This window comes from Poeciliopsis prolifica, unplaced genomic scaffold, assembly GCF_027474105.1.
Source record: "Poeciliopsis prolifica strain line A6 unplaced genomic scaffold, Auburn_PproV2 SCAFFOLD003, whole genome shotgun sequence".
NCBI classification, from domain to species: domain Eukaryota; kingdom Metazoa; phylum Chordata; class Actinopteri; order Cyprinodontiformes; family Poeciliidae; genus Poeciliopsis; species Poeciliopsis prolifica.
The window spans coordinates 1366092-1382551 of record NW_026562378.1 but is presented as its reverse complement, the minus strand read 5'-3'; the positions used below and the strand labels follow the sequence as shown (position 1 = coordinate 1382551).

General features: G+C 38.8%; 1 protein-coding gene across 3 annotated transcripts in view; it reads left to right on the top strand.

The window, feature by feature from the left end:
* klhdc8a (kelch domain containing 8A) overlaps positions 1 to 10071 on the top strand; it is a 42806-nt gene extending 32735 nt beyond the window's left edge. For all 3 annotated transcript variants that reach the window (XM_055023946.1, XM_055023931.1, XM_055023937.1), the window contains 3 exons: positions 4088 to 4189; positions 4884 to 5032; positions 7198 to 10071. In XM_055023946.1, the coding sequence (XP_054879921.1) occupies positions 4088 to 4189; positions 4884 to 5032; positions 7198 to 7251 (305 nt within the window). In that variant the 3' untranslated portion in view covers positions 7252 to 10071. The remainder of the gene's footprint in view (positions 1 to 4087; positions 4190 to 4883; positions 5033 to 7197) is intronic.
* The last annotated feature ends 6389 nt before the right edge of the window (positions 10072 to 16460 follow it).

Genomic DNA, 16460 nt, shown 5'->3' with positions numbered 1-16460 from the left:
GGCAGACTACAAAGCCCGGTCTTCAGAGAATCCCTCGTCTCCTTCATGCTTTTGTCTTACCTTCTCTCTGCCGTCATCCCCCTTTTCCTGTGCTTTATCTCCGTCTCTCTATCCTTGTGATGCATGCTGCTGTTAGGCCTGCGTCACAAAGACCCAACATGTTAATGTGAAGCCTTGTGTGATTCTTGGTCCTGCTTGGCAAACTGATGGAGCTTAGTTCTAGAAGATTTGGGCCATTCTTATGAAATAAAGATTTACGCAGAGACTGAATAGGATCAAATGGTTTTTCAGACACGTGGCAGCAGGAGGGGCGTATAAGAGGGAAAGTTATGACAGTTCCAAGGGCCCCAGACCAACAGGGGGCCCTCTACAATTTATATTTTTTATTTTTGTTCATAGAAATTTTAACAAATGGGGCCTTGTCAATTACAAAATGAATTATATTGTGTTTTCTAAAGTAGTTTTTAGCAGTAAAAATGAAATGTTACCCTCCCTGGATCTGCATGAAATGCTTCCTTCCTGCTTGAAGCTTCACAATGTTGAGCAGCAGTCAGTAGAAGACAAGAACGACTGTGACAGTTACTGAGCAGCTGAGAAAATAATAACGTTAGGTTTTCAAAAAAACAGAGAAACAGAGAGAAAAAGGTAAAAGTGTCAATTTATAACCCAGTTTTTCTCCGATAGGTGGGTTGACTGTCTGAGATCGTCAACCATTCAGCACAGTTAGCTTAGCTACAGACTGTTTGCCTCCATTTCACTAACATTTAATGAATCAAGGAAAAAAATACCAACATGCTTATATACTTAACTTGTCTTTTACCATTTAACAACAGGTGAGTCAGTCAGCAGCAGCTCCAGCCCACCTCCCTCCTGACCCATCCTGTTCCTCAATGAAATTAAAGCTGCAGTACGTCACTTTTACAAAAACATATTTTTACATATTTGTTAAAACTGTCATTATGTTGTGACAGTGTGGTGTGAGAGATAATCTGTTAAAAAATCTATTTCCTCTGTCTTCTAGAAACAACTAATCAGAGTCAGGAGAGTTTTAGTGCTGTCAATCACAATCTCATGTGGCTGCTCATCCCTCTGCTGCAGCTGCTGCTGCAGCTGCAGCAGCCTGTTGTGAATACTCAGTCTGGTTAGCAAAGCTACCGATGACAGCAGATAAACATGTTTCCTATAATTAGCAGGAAGTCATTGGGGATGATTGACAGCACTAACACCCTCCTCCTGGTTCTGAGTGGTTGTTTTGGTTGGAACGTTGCATTACTTTAGCCAGTAATAGTTCAGGTGGTGATTGTTTTCACAGATAATTTACTGGCATAAATGTTGACAAACTGGCACGACATGGTGCCAGCTTTAACAAATATGGAGAAAACATATTTTTTTATTAAAGTTATATACTGCAGCTTGAATAAAATGCAACTACATAGCATTTTCTGAGAAGTCTGGATTGTTTTATGTATGTTTTTTTTTAGCAATAATGGACTAGTGTGTGTATATAGATGTATGTAAAATTAATAGATAGCAAAGTGGCTTAAGAAAGCAGACATTTGTTTTTATTTGGATTAATAAAGCAGGTTTTTGTACAAATCTCAGACCAGAATTTAATACTATTTTCCCGTGTCATTCTGACTGTTTTATTTTACCCATAAATTCGTTTGTGCAGTTCATTTTCTTTGGTGTGTATGCGTATTTGGGTCACTCGTGGTGTCAGTAAAATGTCGGTGATCTCACGGCATCAGAATGCAGATATTCTGTCGTAGATCAAGCTTCTCCATGTGGTACGGCTGACACAGTGGATCAGAAAAAGGAAAAACAAGGAAACAAAGAAAGTTTTGAGTGGTGGAAAAAAAGTCCATCTGTTCAAAACTCACTTTACCTGCTGCATCAAGTTGTACTAAACTATACATCAACAAATCAGCTCTCATTACGAAGGTAGAAGGTGGAACCTTAGATGCAGTCACTGAAAGCATCTTTAAGTGCTACAGATGATAAGAGCTGATTTTATTAAAATGCGTCCACTGATTGCACATGACATCACAAAGAGAAGCAGCTTTTCCCTGAAGAGGAGAGGAGAGGAGAGGAGAGGAGAGGAGAGGAGAGGAGAGGAGAGGAGAGGAGAGGAGAGGAGAGGGAGAGAGGAGAGGAGAGGAGAGGAGAGGAGAGGAGAGGAGAGGAGAGGAGAGGAGAGGCGAGGAGAGGAGAGGAGAGGAGAGGAGAGGAGAGGAGAGGAGAGTCCTCAGGGACGACTCCCCATCTGGCCTCTTATCCCTCTCTTTCTCTCTCCCCTTAATTTTTTTTTCATTCTCTCCACACTTTGTCTGCCTCTGCTGTTTACTCTCTCGCTGCTCGTTTCAGCAGCAGACCAGAAATTAATCAAAAGGAAAGAGGGATGCATCGCAGAGAGAGGTTAGAAGAAAAACAAGGACTGAAGAGCAGGAGTGAGATAAGCAGACAAAGAGGAGAATCTTCTTTTTTTCACTCCTGCTCGATCACGCCATCATTTTAATTCTCACTGACTCCCTTACATCCTTAATGAAGTTATCTGTCTTCCCTTGTCACAATTTTCTCCTGCCTGGCCTTCCTTCAGATAAACAAGATTTGGCAGCAGCTTTAAGTCTGAAAGCAGAAAGAAAAACTTTTTGCTGGATCTGTTGGGAAAGAAGAAAACTTCATTTTGATGGCTACGTTCTCATTTAATTAGTTTTTTTTTTGTGTGTTTGTTTTTTACAAAAAAAAAAAAAAATCATCTGGAGCCTTTCAGGTGGCCGTAAATGAAATGTTTTGTCTTCGTTAAACGATGTAGATTTAAGGAGATTAAACATCAGGTGTAATATCTTCCACACCTGCGGCTCCGTTCAATATTTTTAATGGGGTTTCAGGCATGTTGGGATTTTAGCCTTCAGTAGCTGCTCCAGCGTACGACAGATTTCAGATTTCCCTCATGCTTATGACTGCAGCTGTGCTTTACTCCCCTTAGTGTGGCTTTAGTGGCAGCACCGTTATAACCGCTACGGCGGTTACAAAGGAGATCAAGTCTCCTGATTTTTATTAAAATGCATCCACTGATTGCACATGACATCACAAAGAGACGCAGCATTTCTCATATAAGTGTACAAATTCACTTATATGAGAAATAAAAATACTACAATGCCACCCAAATACGAACACAACATGGACTAATCAAGCGATTTAAATAAATCCAAAATCCAAAGGCTCCAACGATGAAATGTGAGCCACATGGCGACACAAATTAACAATAAACTGTGCAAATTACACATCTAAGTTATACATTAGACTACAAAACTAATCTTTATATATTTACAGAATGTTTTAAACGGGGTTGTAAAAGTTGCCTTTTATCCTACCTGGTTTATTCTGAGCCGAGCATTCCCGGGAAACTCTACTGTTTCTCAAGCCACTGCAGAAGCAATCAGGGTTCTCTCTTGTTGTCTTGTTTAGGGCAAACAGCTTCCACTTCAATCCAGTAGAATGAGAAACTTTTGTTGCTGTTTTAGGGAATTCTGCCAAATCAAAGCTCACAGATTATGGAAACGGAAAAGCTGCCCACCTTGTCACCCAGTGCTCAGTGCTGCCTGCATCAGATTTATGATTCATGAACCATTCTAGTTTGAATCAGCACCGCTTTTCCTCCAGCACAGTCCAGACATGTTCAGCAATCTCTCAACAGGCATCAGCTTCACCACCACATGGCCATCTTTGACTTGACCTGTTTCCTTCCTTTGCCTGTTTGTTCTAACCTTTTTTAGTACTTGACAGGTGTGTGTGTGTGTGTGTATGTATATGTTTGCGCATGTGTGTGTGGAGGGGGGGGACAGAGTGTGCTCACCTCTTCTAACTGCAGCTGCCTCCAGGGTGACCTGTTGGTGCAGGTCACACTCTGAAAACTCAGCAGCGTCCCGTCTGGCTGAAGGTGGACCTCGCTGCCTCAGGAATTCACCTCGGCTACTTTGTGTGACCTTGCTCATACACACGCGCGCACGCACACACACAAACTCGGGCACACACGTTCGCTCACCCCAGCTGTCTTTTTTCTCTCTCTCTGCTTGTTCCATTCCAGGTGCCTGGCTGAAGTCCGAGGAGACGGTGGCGTTGAAAACTAAGAGAGCAGACTTTGCCGCCGCCTTCTTGCGCGGCAGGATGGTGGTTGCAGGTGGACTTGGTAAGACGGGAACAAGAAGCTCTGCTGCTCAGCTATTCCCAAAATCACAGCACCACAATTATATGGAGAGTCACCAGAAATCAATAACTTGTGACTAATTCTTTAGATGTGTCAATTTGCTAACAATGGAAACAAATACAGAAATAATTTCTTAATTATTAATACATGTGCATTGAATACCTTGAATGTTTCAAGTTCAGTTTAAAGTTATGATGGAATTATGTTGGAGTTGAATCTGGTTCTATCCTTTTTGCAGTGCAGGGTTTTTTCCCCTCCATCTTAATGACACTGCAGTTTGTGTTGACTTGTGTCTTTGACTCATACTGAAATTGGCTCGATGTTCTAAAACACAAAAGTGTGACAAACATGCAAAACAACAGGAAGTCATTAAGGAAGTGGACATTTTTTCACACTACTGTACTGGAACAGTGAAATCTACAATAACCGAAGAAACTTTATTTTTGGCATGAATAAAATCTCCTTTCTTTTTATTAAATTGAATGGAACAAAAATAAGCTGGTAATCAGAGTCAATTTGTTCAGGTGAACCTCAGCCTTGAATATAGAGCTGTGATAACAACCTGTTTAACACTGTTAATGTAATGGATTTACACACAAAATTATGAATAAGTTTGTTGTTTTTGTTGGCAGATATGGACGCATTAATACGCATTTGTCTCTACTTGCCACTTTAGGTCACGAACCCTCAGCGTTGGACACGGTGGAGGCGTTTAACCCTCAGAAGAAGAAGTGGGAACGTTTGGCTCCCATGAACTTCCCCAGATGTTCCGCCTCTTCCATTGTCATCAGAGATCGCCTCCTGGTGGTGGGAGGAGTCAACCAGGTTTAAAAACAACCCCACACACGTTACACTCCATCGTGTGTGTATGTTAAAGGGATCGTCCTGATTTTTTTTTTTTTGAAGTAATGCTCTGTGAAGGTCTTAGCAGTCGAAGTTCCCTTATCTCGAGTAGGAAGACGTTTTAGAAAAGCGAGTAAGAAGGAAGGCCAACAGCCGAGAGGATTAAAGCAAATGCAACGCAAATTGAAAACCTTAATAGAAGCTTGGTGATTTACCTGGGTTATGACTGCAGCTAATGAGTAAAAGAGAAAATGTCGCAAACCTAAAGCAAGAACTGCTAAACTTTAACCAGAGGCAATATTTTCAATAATATAACTTAAAGAAAGACATGAAGTGAAGAAAACTTCAAAATCATTCATGAATTTTAAAGGTCTTATATGATATTACTGTCATCATTTGCGTACTTGAACATATTGCACACACAATATGTACTATTTTACAACTGAACTGTAAAATATACTGTTAATTCATCTTACTAAACATTACATCAATGCTCTCATCATTATCTAACATTAAATTCAAACAGAATTGGTAGAAAACTTCACCTTTTCTCCCAGCAAAGCATAAAATCTTTGTCATAATATGCAAATGCTTCTCAGAGTGAGGCTGAAGCAGAAAGAAGCCTTCATGGGCTGAAACCACCGTTTCGCTCCTGACAGGAGACGCTGTCTGCTGCGTGCCGCTTTTCTGGATTTCTGGACATCCGATGTGGTGCAGCGCTGTTCACCATTTCACTATTTCCACTTATTAATGTCATTATTACTGAGCTTTTATTAAATCATTTGTTTTATCTGCATTTTGTCCTCTTGAGGCTGTGGTTTGGTGAAAATGTATGGCGTTAGTTGAGTTTTGAAGACACCAAGAGGACAGACTTTGCTGTTTCATGCTTGTGGAGGAAGACTTAACTTCAGTTTGCAGGAGAAAATAAGCAAAATGGAAAACAGCAGGCAAGCAGCAATTAATGCCCCTCCCCCCAAAAAATATCATTATGAATTACCACAGATAGTTAAGATAGATTTTACAGAACCAAAGTCATATTTGCTGATCATTTTTAGATTTTTTTTCTTTCTGTCATGCTGATCAGATCCTCCTCATAAACTTTTCTTTATTGCCCTTGAGATTGTTTTTCAAAATTAGATAGGATTGCTTCATTATAAAGAAGTTAAAACACATTAATCAGGTTGTTTTTATGATCTTTCATTGAATATTTTGTGATTATTGCTTTCATTTTGTTGACTTTTTTTTCATGTGGGTTTTAATTTTGCCACTTTAACCTGATGCCAGAAGATCTGAGTCGCAGCAGCAATAAGAACATGCTTAGGTTTAACATGCAGTACGTTAGAAAAGCACAGTTCTTCATATTTTATCAAATTCAAACTACCCACATTCAGGGTCTGCCTGGCCTGTTTGACGCCCGTTTCAACTTATTGATGACTTCATGTGATTTGCAGGGCAAATCTTTACAATTACGTTACGTTGTGTTAGCAGGTAAAAGTGGGATGAAATGTGAAAATGTTTGTTCAGTAGGAATACATTCACAAGGGCCAAAAACAGGGAGGAGTCAAAACTGGAAGAACTGGAGTAGAACATTTTACCTACAGACCCATTTTAAGAAATTAGAATATTATAGAAACATTCATTTATTCATTTATTAACTCAAATCAGCTACTGGGCTATATAGGTTCATTCCATGCAAATTCATGTTTCCAATTCTTTATTTTTGTTCAAATCAACAAAATAAATTGTAATAAATAATTATGAAAGTCATAATTTAATGATGATTTAATGCTTTTGAAATTGTTTAAAATTAGATTATTACATCAGAGCAATAAGAAGAAAAAAATTCTTAAAATTCTCAAAAGTTTAAAATGATTTCATGAAATTATTATGAACACATGTTGGAATTTATTCAGTTCTGGTTTGAAATATATATTAGGGCAACATGTATATATTTGTTTTTCGGTATACCTCGGAAACTTTGAAAAAGTAGCTGATAAATATTTGTGTCACCATAAAACGTGGCCAGCAGCACATCTTTAACTCCAGCTGGAGGATGTTCACTCATTAGAGCCCAAGCACCGACCGCGGGGCCCCGGGGGGGAATATGCGCGGCCCCTGACTGCCCGTCTTTTTCCTGCCTCCGTCAGGTTCCCAGCCCAGCCCATGAGATCCTCTACGTCAAAGAAGAAGAGTATCTGTAGCGCGGAGCCGCCGACGGATTGAACCGCCTCTTTCCTCCATCAGACTCAGAGCAGCATGCGATGTAACAGGTAACACTGCCCCCTGCTGGAAGCAGCTGAGCAACGCGTGTGAGCGCATCGTGGAGCGCATGGTGGGGCGCCTGACTCCATGTCTGCGTGGAGGTTTCATCCCTGTCAGGGTGGGATCCTTCTGGAAGGTTTTGTTTCCCTCCTTCCCCCCAACGCCTGGACTTGTAGGCAAACCAATATGGGAAATCTGTTTTACTGCTGATATGTATTTCATCTCGTGTCTTTGCTTTTCACTTTATGTGATTTAGGAACTATAGATAAGGTGGATTTTACAAAACATTTTATCTTAGTGAGATGAAGTGACGACAATATTTGTAGATGATTTAATCATACAGATAATACAGGGTTTTTTTGTTTAAGTAACTTCCAGGTTCTGTGAAAGGGGCAGTATAATGTAGGGCTGAAACAATTCCTCCAATGATTGGAGTTCCTCCATTATTAAAATTTCCTGAGGAAAATTGACCTGCCTTGAAGCTTTGTTCATTTATGTTTTATTATTTAGGGCATCGTGTTCCAACCGAAACATTATGTGCGTTGCGCGGTGGGAGTTCTGACTTCCGCCTATGAGTTGTTGACGAAAGCTAAGAGTTACCATCATAACGCCAAGTTTAGAGTTCGGACGTGGGGATTTTATTGACTGGTGATAATGCCCAGGTTTTCATGGTTTTAGGGGACCAGTAAGCATCCTGAAAATGACTGGCAAGATGCCTGGAGTACGACTGAACACGACACGCGGCTGAGAAGTTGATGCTTACAGTGTAAGTGTAGCTTACACAGTAAGCTACACTTACACTGCACAATACATTTCATATCATCCCGGTCTGAACAAACTGGTGGCAGTACATAGCTGGTATATATCCCGTATTGCCCCAGCTGCAGTTCCCAAGCTTCAAAGCTTCCACCTCACAGAGCAGCCTTCCTCCGATCTCCCTCATTCAGCTCCTTCAGACTAGCCAGCAGCAATTAGCAAACACCTGGTGGGTCTGTGCATCTGCTGAGTTCATTATATGAGCTGCTTCTCAGTGAAACACTGGTAAAAATGTTGTTAAAGAGTTAACAGAGGAGCCATGTTGTGATGACCTCCTGAAGACAGAGCTTCAGAAAGAGCAGGAGCTTTTAAAGAGACAGAGGCCCAATGTCAAGGTGTTAATTTAAAAGGTAAAATTTATTTTAATGATTTGTAGAGAGAGCATAATCAAGCAACATAGTTACTTGATTATGCTTTAAAATGGCACTAGTTTCCTGGAAAACACATAATACTGCCCCTTTAAGTGTAGTATTACAGTCTTAGTTCCTTTAAGATAGTGTTTTCTTATGACATGACTCCTGTGTGGTGTACCACTTCCTGTTTGTGAGTTATGATCATGTATATGAAATTAACCATGCGTGAAATGCTGTTCTTTTTGCATCAGTGGATAATTATTTTGTGGAATGAAAGTGACATATGCTTTTTGTTATCATTTACTTTATAAATCTGAAAAGTGTGGTGTGCATTTTTCATGTATCCATTCTTCACGGTGCATATAATTGTTACTAGAGGTCCGATTGTTACACTTTAGTGTCATCTGATCAGAACATCGTCTTCCACAGTTTTGCTCTGTCCATTAAGCCACGTCTGGCTGTAAACTGTAAATTTGGACTTTTTATGGCCTCTTTGTCTTTCTTTCACAAAGACCAGATTTGTAAAGTCCACAATTAATGGTTGGCCACTGAGTGTATTTTTCCATCTGACCTATTGATTTGTTATTCACTAACTACTTTTCCAAACTTTGTTGCTATTCTGCTAATGTTGGAAAAATACAAATTTCACATTTGCAGTGTTTACATTAAGAAACTCAGTTGAAATCACACTTGAATTCAACTTGTTTATGAGGGAAAAAAAACCATGCTGTGTCATTGCTCTCCTCCCTCTTTCTGTCGTCTTCTTTGTCCTTTCTGCCAGTAGAGAACATATTTTCATTGCAATTTTTACAAGATGAACGGATTTTGATGCGTTTGAAAAACCACTTCATCCAAGCACAAAAGCTCTTAACAAAAAATGTGTTTTTTTTTAAATCGCCATGTTTCCATGTTGAAGTAAATGCATTTTTGTAACTCCAATTTGTGCAATTTTAAGGTAAATGGAAACTCAGCTACTAAAAACAAACAACAACTCTAAAGTGTTCTTTAAACAGCTGTATACATACTGAGATTGAATTACACATATCTGGATTCTGGACCGTAATGAAGTGACTTCAGAAGACAACTGCAGCTGCATTGAATTTTCTTTGGGGGCATCACAGTAATAGTGTCTATATTGAAATCCATGCCACTCTTTAAAGGAAAGTTATGACTTTCCTTTAAAGTCATAACTCGGCACCACTCTGTTGGTCTTTCAGATGAAACCCTAAAGACGGGAAAAGTTTCATATGTTGGATTTTGGACTCATTTCCAGGCACCAACTTGGATCCTGTTTGACTTCCGGGTCAACTTCCTGCCTACAGCAATACGATCCCTGTTCAGCGCCGTTTACAACATCCTGTGTGCAAAAACTGCAAGAGGGACATTTTACTGCAGAGTGTTTCCCTTTGTTCGGGACCCACTTTGTGGTGCACACTTTCAGATGTGCATGTATTTTTATTTTTTTTATTTGTATGTTTATTGTGCTGACACAAAAACTAAGCCATGTTTTCTTCTGTTACCCAATCACATGTAACGCTGACTTCATGACTCTCTTTGTAAAATAAATCTTCTTGTTGCTCTCAGCTTCCACTAGATGGCCGCAGCGACACGTGAGTCCTCATCGCTCTTTGTTGACTCCCCAACACTCTGGCTCTTCCACAGTGTGACCACTTTTACCTGAATACCCGAAAATTGTACTCAATTGAGAGGAATATTACTTCAACATATTTATACCCTGGTAAAAGTAAAAAGTAGCTGTTCAAGGAATTACTCAAGAGTAATAAATAAAGTATTTGGTGAAAAGTTACTCAGCTGATCAAATTATCAGTCATTTAAAATAAAAAAAATAAAAAAACATAATCAGAAGAAACCAAAACATAAAGTTAAGTGGAAATTTTGGTATTTTAAGGACAGAAATGACAATAATTTTAAAAAGAATAAAAAAAATCAGACAAAAGAAAACCTTTCCAAATCAGTTTCTTTCAATATGAAACTTTAACAACAACTACACAATTCTGGTGAAGTTTTGGATAAAAGATATTTGTTTTTCATTCAGTGGGTAGAGAATCCAGAAATTTTGCTCATGTGAAAAAACGTTACTCACATAAATATAATTGAGTTAATGAAATGAAACACAGTGATGTCTGTCAGGTGTCATCAATACCGCTGATCTTTTCTCTGTTGTGTCACTTGTTGATGTGTGGGACGTGTGATGCAGCAAACAAACGTTTTTTGCCACACACTGATTCGAGCGTAACTTTTTCCAGAGGATCTGCGGGAGCTCCACTTTGTGTTACATTCTGCATCAAAAGTGATGCGTGGAAGACTAACCTGATAGTCACTGACGTGGGGGAGCTCAGTCCAGTTCGCTGCATGCAAGGCTGAATGGGTGGCCATTCTGATGCCTGACCAGCAAAAACACGCTAGGTATGTACAGTTTGAAACAGATATTTACAACCCAAAAAGTTTGACCCAAATCATTCAGTTTAAAAGACAGTCGTTCCTGTTACTGACCAAGGGCATGCAAACTTTTGAATATGGGGAAAGTTAAAAAAAGAAAAACATAAATCAAATAACTACATTTTCTTGTTATGCTTTTTGGCTTTTATCAAATAGAAATTATTTTGGTGAAGTTAAAACAAGAAAAGTTGAGTTTGCTTTAACTTAGACAGAGAGAAGAAAATATGTTTGTGTCTATTTGGTGTGTAAATATCAGCTTTTAGCTGAATGACTCCTCCTGGTTTCCCCCCCCCAACCTGGAAAAATGCAGGAATTTATGCAGGTGGGATCTGTTTCTGTTTTTTATGCTGCCAAATTTTCCTTTCAATCTCATCCCACAATGTATGCCATTTCCTTTAGTGTTCCACAAATATGCTACTTTCACTCTAAAACATACTTTTTTTTAAAAGGTTGATGTTCCTAGGTCAAAAAGCTTGAAATCAGAAATAAAATTGCAATTGTCAAATAGCGAAAATTGTGCTTTTTTTGTTTTGTTTTGTTATTTCAAAGAATTTTGGGCCTTATGACAAAATATTTCAGTAGGAACAAAGAGTGGGGAGTAAAAAGTAAGTGACGCCTGGTTTAAGTGGATTTGTGGGTTTGCTTTCCTCTCCTACAAATCCACATGAACGTTAACATTTGTGCAGACAGAGCTGCTCAGTCGCTGATTGATCAGACAGGACGTGAGTTTGGTAGAATGTCAGCAAAGATTTACAGCTCCACCAAAATTGTGCAATCTGTGTCAATTGTTTCAGTGTGACACAGGTTTGAAATCTTTGGTAAATAACTAATCTGTCAAATTATGTCACAAGCAGCAGCTTGTGCAGGGTGACTGGAAACATATAACCGTTGTAAATAATTACATGCGATGTACACTGAACCTCCTCCATAATCCATTCACAGTATTTTCAAAAATGAATGAATGAAACTTTTTGATCTTGCTTCTCAGTGCTTTTTCCAGCTATCTTTTTTTTTTTTTTTTTTTATCAAATTAAAGAAACTTCGTTAAAAAAATTGGTTTGATTGTGAGATCACTAAAAATGTTTTTCTGAGCATTGAATAGTTGATATGGCCTTTTTTTTTCAACAATGAGGTGTCAAATGAAAACACACCAGCAGTGTGTGTTGTGTCCAGACCAGCTGACGTCTCTGTCTTTTCCAAGATGTGGTGTTCTATTAATAGTAGAAATTGAATTTAAATTTTTCCACTTAAATAAATGATTGATACTCCCTCCTTCTATAACTATAATCAGCTAAATCCCATTGAGACACAGAGTGTCATTTTCAAGAGGGAATGGTTTTAACCAGACATAACCAATGTGATGAAACTGACAGTTAAATTCACACAACAAAAAGACCCAACAGGGTCCAGAAGGAAACAGAAGAAGTTGTGATGATAGGTTTCCTGCTCTGTTTTAGAGTTGTAGTCTGCTTGTTTTTTTCTCAATGAGAGAGGAGGAAGTGAATGAAGCCGTTCCGTCCACGTCGGCCTCTCTTCCAATCACTGAACATCAACAGCCACTTCGTTCGACGCAGTACTTCTCTCTTCACAGTGGATGATGGTTGTTTACAGCGCAGGCAATTTCCAGTAAGTTTCTTAGCATCAAATCTGTGCATTACATTTGTCAGAAACATCGTAGTGACTGGATAACGTTTGAAACCTCAACAGAGTCCACTCCTTCTGAAGCAATCGCTTCCCAACAGCTCAGTTTTTGTTTTGAGCTTTCACTGTAAATGGTACTGCTTGTTTTGAAAGGTGCTTTTAAATAAAATGTGATCCAGCTGAAATGCTGTGATGTGAACTTAATGGAGAAACATGTCTGCAAACATGTATGAATGGAAGCAATGTTACTGAACAGTGTTTGAAACTGAAATAGTCAAAAAGCAACTTCTGCTAAAGACGAAGGAAAAAGTCCTTCTACCTTCTTTGAGGTATTTAGCTATTCTTGTGAGAATATATATAGTTACTTTCTTTTTTCTCTCTATGACTACATAGGAAATGCACACAAGGTTTGTTCAAGAACCTGCCAATGTTATTAAAGAACATTTTTTACACAGAGACAGAGATACAAATCAGAGCATGGAGTTGGACATGTGGAGCCTATGGAGGTTAATGATCCAAACCAGGAAGTGAGGTAACGGAGACAAAAAATAAAGGCCCCGTGAACGCCTCAACAGAGTGGCTGCCCTTGGCAACACTGAGGCGGTCTGTGCCAGTTTTGGGCCACTTATGTCCTCAGGCTCTTTTGAGCCCAGAAGAATGTAAGGGGGGCAGATTTGGAAACCTTCCCTGAGCTCAGGATGAATGGCTGTCCCCAGCAATTTCTCCCAAGCTCTCCAAGTTTCCTCCTCTGCTCTCAGAGCAAGGCAGCTGGTAGTTGTGGTTGGTTGGAGATTTCGCTCCAACACGTCTGACAAGTCAGAGCACAGTAGGCATCATCCAATCCCCGTCCTCCATCTGACGGGAGTAAACATTCAAGCTTCAAAACGATCTTCAGAATTTTATTATTTGAGGATTTAGAATAACTCAAGATAATGTTTTATTATATTAAAACATTTTCTTATATATTACAGATGTTTCTAAAAAAAAAAAAAAAAAAACTTCCCCAGTTCCAGTTTTGATTTTATAAGGCAATATTTGACATTTCACAACTTGTCTGAGGAAGAAGTCAGGAAAAATGTCTGAAAGCTTGGAAACCCATCAGACCAGCGACTTTTATATATTATATAAATATAATAATTTAATTTATATATATATATATATATATATATATATATATATATATATATATAGATAGATAGATAGATAGATAGATAGATAGATAGATAGATAGAGAGATAGATAGATAGATAGATAGATAGATAGATAGATAGATAGATAGATATAGATAGATAGATAGATAGATAGATAGATAGATAGATAGATAGATAGATAGATAGATAGATAGATAGATAGATAGATAGATAGATAGATAGATAGATAGATAGATAGATAGATAGATAGATAAAACTCCTGTATAAGTTTTAAAAGTTTTAAAATATTGCAATTATTTTTTTAATAATGCATAATAATAATAATAATAATAATAATAATGATAATAATAATAGCATGCTCAAATTTAGCAAGGTCCAGCAAGCCAGGAGTTGAAATATTTCTAAGTTCATATTCCAGCTACTTATTAATAATCTGACCTGGAAACAGAGCATGAATGGAAAATGTCTGCCTTGACCTGTGAACATTAACTGTTGTAATGAATGAGCTCAACCTACAACAGTGAAGTAAAAGTCACAGTTAAGGGTTGGAAAACATCAACATTTGGCATGGGGGAATCTGTCTGAATATTATCGACGGTCTCTCAGTCAGAAACCGTGAGCCTGTTGTGGGTAGAAGAAGAAGCTACCAGCTGTATCCATTAACTGCTGTGAACTTCCATGTGTACTGATGTAAGCAGGCCGATGGAGGTGTAGGTAGATAAAGGATAACCTACACAGCTCACCCATGAAGATAAAACAGACATCATGAAGACAAACAGAAGGAAATATGTTCTACTTCTTCTGCACCTTCTACTGCTTTCACTAACAGAAGTATTTAATTTATATTTACTGTATTCTCCAAATCACCTCAGAAGCTCTAGCTGAGACAAAAGTTACATTTGAATCATGAAAGCAATGATATATATATATATGTATAAACTTTTAGAGGCAAACATGTTCTGATCAAAGTGATCAAAACTTTGAAAATTGCATTTTTAGCTGTAGTTGGTGGGTAGAATTTATCATAAAGAGATTCATTTCATACAATGAGGCCATAAAGTCAGCTGATTCCCCCTGACAGCTAAACAGAATGCCAGAGCAAATGTAGCTTCAATGAAGAGGAAGAAACTAAGAGAAAACATGAAGTTAAAAGCTGAAAGAACAGCAGATGATGCAAAATTGGAGAGTAATACTCACAACTCTGAAGTTCTTTAAGGAGAGAAACCTGAGAATTTGTTCTTACTCTGCTGTAGTTTCCTGTCAGTCAGGGATGAGGCATGTCAGAGTAATGCATCGTACAAAACCAGCAACAGGAGTTAGCATGCATGGCTGTCAGATGCTTAAAATAACAAAAATCCCTCTTATTTTCTTCAGGTACATTCAAAATGTTCATCTCACCTGAACGGTGAAATGGGTTTAACCATTTCAGGTGGTTAAGCGCCCCCGACCCAGACCCCACGTTATCCCTCTGCTGCTGTGCCAGGGTAAAGTACTTTCACTGTGTTAATGTGGAAAATGCACAGTGAGGTATAAAGGTTTCAAATGCTTCCTGGATGCAGTCAGCCATGTTAAGACTCCATGTCTATAACAGCTGTATGTGAGATTTATTGTCCAAACAATAAACTGCAAAATGACAGCAAAATAAAAAAAATAAAACTTCACAGATGAAATCACTGCAGCAGAGAAGAAGTGTTACCTAAAGTGCATTATTAGTCCTTAGTAAGCCTGCATCCGGACTGTAGCATTTACATTAATACTTTATGAGCCAGAAACAGGCGGGATTCCTCAGTTATTCAGGACAAGTCTTTACTCACATTGTCATTTCTAAAAGTGACTCACAGAAAAACTAAACCTTAGTTATAATCTGAAACAGACATCATTATTATTATTTAGCATGTAAATCAGCATGCATTATAAACCTGAGCTCATATTCAGAGATTCCCAGACTCATCTCAGAGCGCTGCCATGTTAGTCTAACAATTCCTGCCAAGGAGCTTCAGAGTGATTCACTCAGCTGCTGAGAAATTCCCATCTTAGTGAGGAGGTGTGGTTGACCCCGTTGCTGGGTGCAGTTGACCCCGTTGCCAGGTGTCGCACTGTCTTCTGGTTCCTTGTCTCTTACATCTATTTAATGACAGCTGGCAAATAAACTATATGTAAAACATACATTTTTTACAACACTTGCATACATGCAGCTTTCAGTACATATGGGCAAGAAACAAGTAGGGGATGAAATTAATGTTGATGCATTAGTAATCAAAATAGGACTTCTGACTACTGAAGGATCAAAGTCTCTATTTCGATTCGCATACAATAAATGCAGTGAGTATGACACCGATGATTAAGATATTCTCTAAAATCTAGAACTCGGTGATACACTTGTGATCTCATTTGGCCTCAATTTGCAACTATCTGATCGAAGCTGCTTCCTCAACCGGAAAATAAATGGCAGCAAGTTTACGGTAAGACTTCCTGACTCACCCAGAGAATCTGATAACGAGGCAGAGTTCATCTACACACACACATACACACACACACACACACACACACACACACACACACACACACACACACACACACACACACACACACCCACCCACACGCACACACACACACACACACACACACACGCACACACACATACACACACACACACACACACGCACACCCCCACACGCACACACACACACCAGTCTGCTCCTATCAGATCATACAAAACATTTTTTT